Source organism: Nematolebias whitei, chromosome 17 (assembly GCF_014905685.2).
Source record: "Nematolebias whitei isolate Nwh7 chromosome 17, NemWhi1, whole genome shotgun sequence".
Taxonomy (NCBI): domain Eukaryota; kingdom Metazoa; phylum Chordata; class Actinopteri; order Cyprinodontiformes; family Rivulidae; genus Nematolebias; species Nematolebias whitei.
The window spans coordinates 5208668-5219233 of NC_056514.1; the positions used below are offsets into that span (position 1 = coordinate 5208668).

General features: G+C 42.5%; 1 protein-coding gene across 1 annotated transcript in view; it reads right to left on the minus strand.

The window, feature by feature from the left end:
• The window catches only part of LOC119424100 (solute carrier family 2, facilitated glucose transporter member 11-like), a 15789-nt gene extending 5688 nt beyond the window's left edge, over positions 1 to 10101 (minus strand). Inside the window, exon 1 of the mRNA XM_037691570.1 lies at positions 9007 to 10101. Coding sequence (XP_037547498.1) covers positions 9007 to 10101 — 1095 coding nt within the window. The remainder of the gene's footprint in view (positions 1 to 9006) is intronic.
• Between the last annotated feature and the right edge of the window lie 465 nt (positions 10102 to 10566).

The following is a 10566-nucleotide window of genomic DNA, read 5'->3' on the forward strand; positions in this document are numbered from 1 at the left end:
ATCAGCTCTGTGCTCACAGAGCCCAACCTGAAGCAGAGAAGAGAATCAGTCAAAGCCAGAAAGATTTATTTGTCATTCACATCACATGTGGTACATGAGGTGGAACGAAACTATGTACACAGAGTCCCAGTTACATCCAACAAAAACACAAATTGTAAAGAAAAACATTAGTAAGATCTGAGTGATGATCTAAGAACATTCACTAAACTAAGAATACACTAAGCACTAATGGTACAAAGCAATGCACTGAACAACAGCAGCACGAACATGAGTCTGTGTGAGCAGATGAGGACTAATGAACACAGCAACATGAAATAATCAGCAGCATGAGATCAGCAGCATGGATAGTCAGCAGCAGATATCAACAATCAATTGGCATTATAGGGATGTTCTGAGTTTTTCTTTTAATTATTCACAGTGATTCTTCTTGTTAGAGATTCAAGAGTCTAACAGCCTCAGGGTAGAAGCTGTTCCTCAGTCTAGTGGTTCTACACTTAATGTTCCTCAACCTCCTTCCTGAGGGGAGCGAGGCAAAAAGTGTGTGTGCTGGGTGAGTGTGGTCCTTCATGATGCAGGTGGCCCTCTTCCTGTGTAGATGTCTGTGATGGTGGGGGAAAAAAGAACCCTGTAGCTACAGTAATCAAAACTTCCTCTGATATGCACAGTGTAACTTCTACCCATTTGAATATATTGCACTAAAAACACAGTTTACTTGTATTTTGTGTTAAATTCCATTCAGGAAACAAAAACAAACAAAAAAACACCCATTTCCAAATCTACAAACATTTATTATTCAAATCACTCAGTGATGGGGTACAGTGGCGTAATGCTTGTTTACTTTCTAATAAAACATCCAATATTATCCTGTCATGTTATATATTTATTTAGTGTGCATTTTTATTACCCACTACTAGAGCTGGGTGATATGGACCAAAATGAATATCTCAATATTTTAAGATAAATTGCGATATACGATATATATCTTGATATTTTTAAAATATTGAGCTATCGCCCAGCTCTACCCACTGCCAAAGCAGAGAAATTTTTTTGTTTCTGTGTATCTTTAATAAAAATAAAAGATTGAGTGAAACTCTCAAAGATGTCAGTAGAAGTTTTCCCACAACTGATTCACATTTCCAGACAAGCTGATTCAAAATGGCTGCCACAGCCAACTGACAATAAAATGTATAAAATGTCATTAAATTCACAGATATTGAGCCAAAATCTGGTGTGGTTGTAGATAAGACTTGAAGCTGTACATATTCTTCAAGATCTTTGCTTCAAAACTTGTCTGTTAGCAAAATATCACATAAACCACTGGACAGATTTGAATGAAACTCTGAAACTGAACATTAGATTTATATCTAGAAATCGTAAACATTTAAAGTCAACGCAAATCCAAATGGGAATGGAACATAGTCTGAAGAAATGTTTATGAGGTCAGAAGAATTCAGAATCTGTTCAATTCATGTTCCCTGAGAGCAGGGAACATGAATTGAACAGGTGCAGAGGACTCCATGTCCAACCGTCGCCTTCTTACAATGAAGTTATTGCTAGAATCACTCAGCCCTCTGTGAATAGCAAGCAGCCATCAGGGCACTAACGACCACCAGTTAGGCTGATGGTCCTCCTTATCATGTGGACAGCTGGTTCTGATGTCAACAACAAACTGGTTGATCCACTCTGAGAACGATCAATTAACATGTTTAAAAAAGGTTGAATGAATGAAAATAAGACTGAGTTCACTGCAGTCCATAAATGTGGTGCAGGTGGTAGAGCTGCTGCCTCTCAGCGAGCAGGTCCCTGGTTCAAATCCTGGTCCAGGGGCCTTTCTGGGTGGAGTTTGCATGTTCTCTCCGTGCATGCGTGGGTTTTCTCCGGGTGCTCGTTTCCTCCCACAGACCAAAAACATGCATGTTAGGCTGATGGTAACTCTGAATTGTCCCTAGGTGAGAGAGAGACTGAATGGTTGTTTGTCTCTATGTGTCCCTGTGATGGACTGAGACCTGTCCAGGGTGTCCCCCATCTCTCACACAGTGACTGCTGGACATGGGCACCATGACCCTGTGACCTGAAAAGGAAGAAGCGGGTGAAGATGATGGATGGATGGAGTTTATTGCAGCTCCTCAAACTGAAGAAGTCTTCTGGATGAAAGACGAAACGTTTCAACAAGAACAATTCTTCCAGAGAACCTGACTTCACGTTGTTAGAGATTTATCTACCTGGATTATTGAGCATGTATCAGGATATTTCCTTGAGACTTGGACTCATCATGAAAACATCAATCAGACCCTCAGATAAATTCAGTAGAGTTCTCGACTTGTGATGAAATCCAGTTGTTGTTTTGACCCATTTTGAAACAGCTTTTTGTTGCTCCTTTGTTCTTGTTTTCTGCTTTCAACATGCTGGGAGTCTGACACGATTTTTAATTTGCTGGTAATAAAAACACAAGATATAAGCCTTTGAACACGCCTCTGTATTTATCCAGTCAGTCTCGTGGGATTAGACTCATCTCCGCTCTGTGGAGGACGGGATTACAGGTAGAAAATTGCTTCTGAAAGCTTCATCTTACTTCGTGTAACAGAATGTTATTTCTAGCTGCATTAGAAGCAACAAACCTTCGGAGGACAAACACGGCATCATGTTTTCCATAATCCATCCATTTTCTTTACCCGCTTATTCCATTTTGGGTCACGGGGGTCGCTGGTGCCCATGTCCAGCAGTCACAGTGCGAGGGGCGGGGGACACCCTGGACAGGTCTCCAGTCCATCACAGGGACACATAGAGACAAACGAGACAAACAACCATTCACTCTCTCACTCACACCTAGGGACAATTTAGAGTTACCAATCAGTCTAACATGCATGTTTTTGGTCTGTGGGAGGAAACCGGAGTACCCGGAGAAAACCCACGCATGCACGGAGAGAACATGCAAACTCCACCCAGAAAGGCCCCTGGACTGGGGTTTGAACCAGGGACCTGCTCGCTGAGAGGCAGCAGCTCTACCAGTTGCACCACCGGTCTGCCCGTTTTCCATAATCTAAATGTTAATTATCTACGTAGGCAAAATGATCAAATTCGTTAAAAAGACTTTTTTTAAACAGTAAATGTTTCCAAATGTAGGCAGTACGGTGGTTCAACTGGTAGAGCTGCTGCCTCTCAACGTGCAGGTCCCTGGTTCAAATCCCAGTCCCGGGGCCTTTCTGGGTGGAGTTTGCATGTTCTCTCCGTGCATGCGTGGGTTTTCTCCGGGTGCTCCAGTTTCCTCCCACAGACCAAAAACATGCATGTTAGGCTGATTGGTAACTCTAAATTGTCCCTAGGTGTGAGTGAGAGAGTGAATGGTTGTTTGTCTCGTTTGTCTCTATGTGTCCCTGTGATGGACTGGAGACATGTCCAGGGTGTACCCTGCCTCTCGCACTGTGACTGCTGGACATGGGCACCGGCGACCCCCGCAATGCAAAGAGGAAGAAGCAGGTAAAGATAATGGATGATGGATCCCAAATGTATCCCATGATGAAAATATGAAGCTAAATGGAAAAAAAAACTTTCTGTGGAGAAGTGAGTTCTGAAAACTCAGCTGAAGAAGCTGAAACTGAGTTGTTCAAGCGAAAAGAAACAGAACATTAGCTTAATGCTAAATGCTAGCATTTAATGTAGCAAATGTTGGATAAAAAACAAAATTGTGAAATGCTAGCAAAATACTAGCTAATAGTAAAAAAAACCAGCTATACGCTAAAAGTTATTACAGGCTAACTAATACCTAAAAGTAGCAAAATGCTGGTTAAAATTATTAATGTGTTAGATAAAAGTATCAAAAATAGCTAAAACTATAAGAAGGCTATCTAAAAGCTTAAATCAACAAAAGTTACCTAAAAACTAAAAGTAGCAAAACTGTAGCTAAGACCTAAATGAAAAAAAAAATGCTAGCTAAAAGCTAAAATAAATAGCAAAAGAAGACAAAAATAGAGTGAGTATGGTGAAGAATGCACAGTGACTGGATGGATGGATGGATGGATGATGGATGGATGGATGGATGGATGATGGATGGATGGATGGATGGATGGATGGATGGATGGATGGATGGATGGATGGATGCTAACAAAAAGTTTCTGAGACAAACTGGAACATGAACACATCATATAGCTGCCCACTGCACCACCTGGTGGTGGATGGGTTAAATGCAGAGACTAATTTCGCCATTGTATGGAAACATACAGTGCTGACATTGTGATGACATTATTATTATTATTATATAGCAGCACACTTTTTATTTCTTTGTACATGCAGCTTTAGTTGTCAACAAATATTTTTAAAGAATAAAGACAGAAAATATTTAAATAATCAATACTATAAAAATAATACAGCATTTTTTTTTCCATTTCACACAAGACATGAACTTCTTTGGAAAGTCTGTGCCTCACAGTATCAACAGTCCACTCAATGATTTAGTGCAACTAGCGTGCTACATGCTGTGAGGCATCCTTCTGAATAAATAGACCAACGTGTTCATAAAATGAGACAGGCTGATTAAACAACAGAGATGATCGTCTGGGTTCTTGTTTCTGCTGAGAAAACAGAATGAAGTGCGCTGACGACATCTACTGACCTTTTAGAAGACTGCGCACTGGGCACACAACCATGCTTTTTATGGTACGTACATGATATAAACTAATGTGCTAATAAAAAGTGATATGTAACAAATAAACAGTAAATGCTGTCAAGCTTGTGAGAAAAAACCAACATTTCCACAGAGTAGATGTTTTGCTTCATTTCATAGGAACATGATGAGCATCTGTCACTGAGCGGCACAAACACAGATTACACAACAAGCGTGCACTGTTATCTCTGCAGTACAGATGTGTTTCATTAGACTGGATCAATGTTTTACGCATGCGGTGGGATTATGGGCTCTATTGCAAACACGTGCCTTACTGGTAAAACTTTCACAGTGCAGTCGGATGGTTAGGTTTAAAGCAGATTGTCTTTGATGATCTTATGATCACACAAAGTTTTACTGCGGCTGTTACTGAGAACAGCTGGGCTACAATCAACACTTTCATTCATTTGGTATTACAAATTGTTCTTTGATTCAGTGGAATAGAAAATACACTGGAATGGCCAACCAAAGCACAGTCCTTGCTAATGACACGAGAATTCAAGTAGCTTTCTTGCTAGCTGCTATGTGACATCCTTACTTAAAGCCTTGTTGCATATTTTAGACAACTTGCGACGACATATTTTAATTTAGTCCAAGAGTCGTTTGTGAATGTATACATATGGTAATGCTAACAAGTTAAACAAATATATATCCTATGAGTAACTTATCCATAATGTGCCCCTGGAACACACCCAGTTATTGACTTATGCAGGGCTTATGATTAACGCAGTGTTCCCTCTACCATTAAACAAGCAGGGTGCACCGCCCTGTCAACCGAACCGATCCCCCTGCCCACGCTAGCTAAAAAGCTCAGCTTCCTTCACGCTTAGCTGCACCCCCCCATACTAGAGCTGTCATTTCTAACCCAAATTTCACCACTTGCTCTTGCCGAGGTCGGATGATTTTTCCCCTCCCTCTCCGCTTTGCTTTGCTGCTCTGTCTGTCTGTGAAACTGCTTCTGAGCCTCTCTTGCATCTTCTGAACCATAATTATGGACTTGATTTGATCAGTTGGTCCCTCAACACAATTTACAACATTTCTTCAAAGAGAAGACGGGCTTTAGGCGAGCCGATTTGCTCTGTTGGCACGCACGCAGCTGGATATCTCATCGACTTGAAGACTTGATGATGTGTCCATCTCTTCTGCCATTTATGGATTTTAAGTACGCATTTATAAATTTGATTTACAATAACTGGTTCCTGCTTTTTGGATTCGGCTGGTTGCTGGTTTTTATCAACAATCAAGGAAGACGTCAGCAGCAAATTTGGACCCGATCATGCTGCTTGCTTTATGATGGCTTGGTTTGTGCCTCAAGTACCCAGACTTAAATGCTTTTGGCAGAATGGATCAGATCTCGGGAATTTACTCAGGCACGTTCTTTTGATGTGGCCATGTAATTTGGACATTTCGGAACCCAAGTGGACCAACACAGACTCAATGTAGATGTCATTAAGTTCTGCCTGTCCCCAAAAACAACTGTGTGTTTATCTGAATTTGGCTCCCCCGGCTGGCCTTGAAAGCCTTCTTATCCGAATTTGCCTGGAGAACATGTAATCTGACGCTCCCCCCCCCCCCCCCAATCGAGGAATTTCCAACTGATAACCAGATAAAACCAGCTGAATAAACTTTGTGCCATCATTTCAGGACTCTTGGATCCCCGTAAGAGCGTTGTCTTTGGCCATTTCCCAACATCACTCAAGAATGTTTACGGTTTACGGAGTGCATCCTTGAACATTGCTCACAGCTCTCGTCACCCCCCCCCCCCCAGCGTAATGTCTACGTCACTATGTGCTTGTATGTGTGAGGTGTGGTTTTTTTTTATATTAGTTTTTCTTCTCAGCCAAGAAGAAAAAGTTTAATAGGATTTTTTTTGCCTCCAATTCCTACATGTCCAATTTCACTACTTTTTGTCTGTCTAAACCGGTCTCACTTGTAAATGAGTCTTCGAGGCTCAATGTCATTTATCTGTCTAAATAAAGGTTGAATGAATGAATGAACCCGAAACCAGACCCGGATTAAGGCCGAGCAATTATAATGTGATTAATGGGTGGGCCTGGCCAGTTTTTAATTAGGTCAGGATGAGCCATGATCCAATTATATGATAACATGGCCTGCCATACTTCCGCCAGCCACATGCGGCCATTTCACCGAGAGATGACCATCCTTGAAGGAGGTAAAAAGTTCAGTTAAGCTTCAGATGGGACTGCACAGCCAGGCAGCGATCCATCGCCCAAATGGACGTTCATTCTGTCAGAGTATGCCAATGTGTTGCTGAGGTTAGGCATAAGCTGCAGGTACAGATAAGTTACGCACAAAGTCACACACGTTACATGAAAGTTACTCATAAATTGACATACGTTACAAGCCAGCTGGACAATTTTGAAGTGTACGAGTAACCTAAGTGAGGCGTGTATGGAGAGACAGAGGAGGAGCACAGAGCTGTGAACACCAGGGGTAAATACTTCTGTTAACAAAAGGTCCAGCGTGAGTTACGGCTCTCACAGCAGCTCGTGTTCTCCATTTCTTTGCTGTTATAATAAAAACTCTGTCTGCTCTACCTCATGTTATTTGCATCCTGAAGGGCATTACAGTATATTAGCATTTATAACTGATGAGTTAAAACTTACTAAACGTGTTTATAACTTACAGCTAGCATATTTGTCAGGGTATTGGTTGAATATAGGGTCCAAATGATGAGCAAATCATCCCTCCTGCTGTTTCCATGAGGTGCAGAGGTCCAAAACTATCATCACAGGCATGGAAGATCCTGCTGCAGCTTTCTCCATCACAGATTTGTTTAATTTCTTCCAAGGCATGCTGATCAATACTAAATTAATGAATTGGGAGGAAGAGCTGCTCCTTTTATATCTCATGTTATGTGATCATCACATACTGCAACATGCCAGGCATAGGTCCAGCATAGTTACACTAGCATTGTGCATAAGCTCTGCATAAGTTAAGGTGCTCAGAGGTTAGAAATTAAATACGCATATACAATTGCCCAGTTGGCCAGTGATGTATGTCAGCCTGTGAGTAACTTACATGCAACATGTGAACTTGTGCATAACTTGCCTGTCAACCTGAAGATTACAGGATCATGGCACTAACCACCAAGCTACCACAGCCTCCGAAACACACCCATTACACCAAGGGTCATTGCTCTTACAAGAACAGACTCTAAAGCAGCGTACTGAGGGATGGCACGTATCGGCTAAATAAAATTGTCAATAGTCATTATTCTAAAGAAATATTTTACATTATTATATTACTATTTTCAAGGTGAAATCTATTTATCCTAAATGGTACATACATTTGTTTGACTGTTGTGTTAGTTTGAAAGTCTAAACAAAAACTCATTTATCTAAATACTAAAATGCATTTTATGCAAGTCCTAAATGTTTCTGGAATATTGAGGGAAAAGACTACATTCTATAAATGTAAATTATTTGTTTAAGTGAAGTCACTTGCTGGTAGAACTGCTCCACTGGTAGCAGAGCTGTGGTTAAACTAAGCACACTTGTACAATAGTATGGGTCAACATTTTACAGCTGCTAAAGCTTGACTGGGCTCACTGGGAGCTGGGCTTTCTTTAAGGAGCCTTAGGAGGGTCATTTCAGGGCATGTACGCATTTAATAAGAGCTAAATGCTGGGTTTACAGTGACTATATTTAAAGACATCTTTTAAGGTGTCTGGTAAGGGTAAGGCAGAAGGTTAATGTCCAAAAATTATGGTTAAAAAACTTTAATTTTCACATTGCACGAAATTCATATTTAGAAAACTGAAAGTGCATAAAGACTGTACTGACCTTCTCATTTGCAGATTGTCTTGACATCTAATTTTAGTTTACATTCATGGGGACTGGGTCAGGATTACGTGGCATAGTAGCAAAGGAACACGCTTGACCTTGCTGGTACTGCTCAGGTTCATGGACTTGTGTGTCAAACCGTTTACGTGTCCCTTTATTTTTTCTGTCAAACTCTGACGTAATCTGAGCCAAAGTCTTGCCTTTTGTCTCTGGTAAGATTAGACCTAAAACCACAGCACAGACCAAACAAACAGCCATAAAAGGTAGGAAGCAGTAGTTTCCGAGGCCCTTTACAATGAATGGAAACAACATTCCCACCAAAAGCAGGCTGAACCACATAAGTGAGCCAGCGATCATGTACGCTGCTGGCCGAGCCGCCTGGTCAAAGATCTCAGCTGGTAGAATCCCCGTTACCCCTGCAGGCCCAAGGCCAAAGCTAAGGATGTAAGCAAATACACATGCCATGCTGAGATACGGCATCCCTGCGACCCCATGGCTCTGAAGGATCAGAGATACAGTGAACACTATAGTCCAACATACCATAAGACTATACCCTCCAATGAGAAGGTACCTGCGGCCCACACGCTCAATAAGAAGGTTACTGAGGATAGATGCAGTTAGCTCCGATGCTCCTGTTCCAATGGTGATGTACTGGATTTTCTCCTGTGGGATCCCTGCTTCCTGAAATATGTAGGAGGCATAGAAGTAGAAGGAGTCATTGCCGCAGAGCATCATGCCGCTACTGGCAATCATGACCGTCCTGAGCTGGTACTGTAGGTCCACATCCTTGAACAAAGACCAAGGTGTCTTGGCAGGTGCTACAGAACCACATTTTATAGCAGCAGACATTTGCTGCTGCTCCTGAAGCATCTCCTCCATCTCCAAGGAAGGAACCTCTCCTCCACGAAGTCGTTTTAGAGCCTGGATACACGCTTCTCTGTCCCCCTGGTCAATGAGAAGATACCTGGGGCTTTCGGGGAACCAGGGTAGCGTCATTAGCTGGATCAGTCCTGGCAAAGCATTGCTAGCCAGTAAATAGGGCCAAAGAGGTGCTGTTCCAAGAAGCTCAGTGAGTCCCACAACTTGACCAAAGAAGATCCCAAATGCCGTGAAGACCGCAGAGGAAAACGCCACCGCCCCTCTGAGATGTTTGGGAGCACTTTCTCCAAAGTACATGGGCTGTACATTCATGCTGACCCCTGCGTTTATTCCCACCAGGAAACGAGACACGATGATCATCTCAAATGCTTTTGCCAGCTTGCACGTCAGCACCAGAACAGCACTCAAGAAGAGGAAGGAGTTGTTCAAGAGCAGGGACTTCTTCCTACCAAAATGGACCGCCATGGGCCCTGCTAACAGAGCCCCCAGCAACCCCCCCAGTGAGAAAGCTGACACGATCACAGTCCACAGCAGAGTCAGCTGAGAGGTATCCAGACCGCTGCCCCAGCGATCCACGTATGTGTGATTGATGAAGCTCTGGATGTAGCTGGTGGGAGCATTGATGATGGAGATGTTGTAACCGTACTGGAAGGTGCCTCCAATGGCAGCAGAGCACACAGTCAGAGCCAGAGTCCTGGTGCTGCCTGGGGGGTTACTGCGTCTTCCTCCTGGGCCCTTCTTAGCTGCAGAATTCATCTGAATGTTCTGTGTGTCCTCCAGCTTGTTACTAATCAAACCCCTCACAGCACTCTGATATTTTAGCTCCTAAATGCAGCGTAAAGACAACACGCTCCTTCCTACAGCTCGAGCCGGCGCGCGTGTGTTCAGCCCCGGAATGGTTCTGTCAGGCAAACCCTGCGTCATCTCATTGGTTTTCAAGGCAACATTAACGAAACACTTTGAAACAATTGTGTTTTAGGACACAAAAGTTAAACTATGAAGGTGACACAAAGTAACAGAGAGGCTCAAAGGGTCTACTTTGTCCGTATGACAATGGTCTTGTAAAGAAAAAAGAAAAACCGGCACCTGACAGTCAACGCTTGGGAGAAAAATTACCCTTTCACCGCCACGCTTTAAACGTGACGTCATGTCCGGGTGGAAAGGGTTTTTTTTTTTTTTTTGAATGTCCAGAGGACCAGATTTAACTTTTTTAGATTTTTC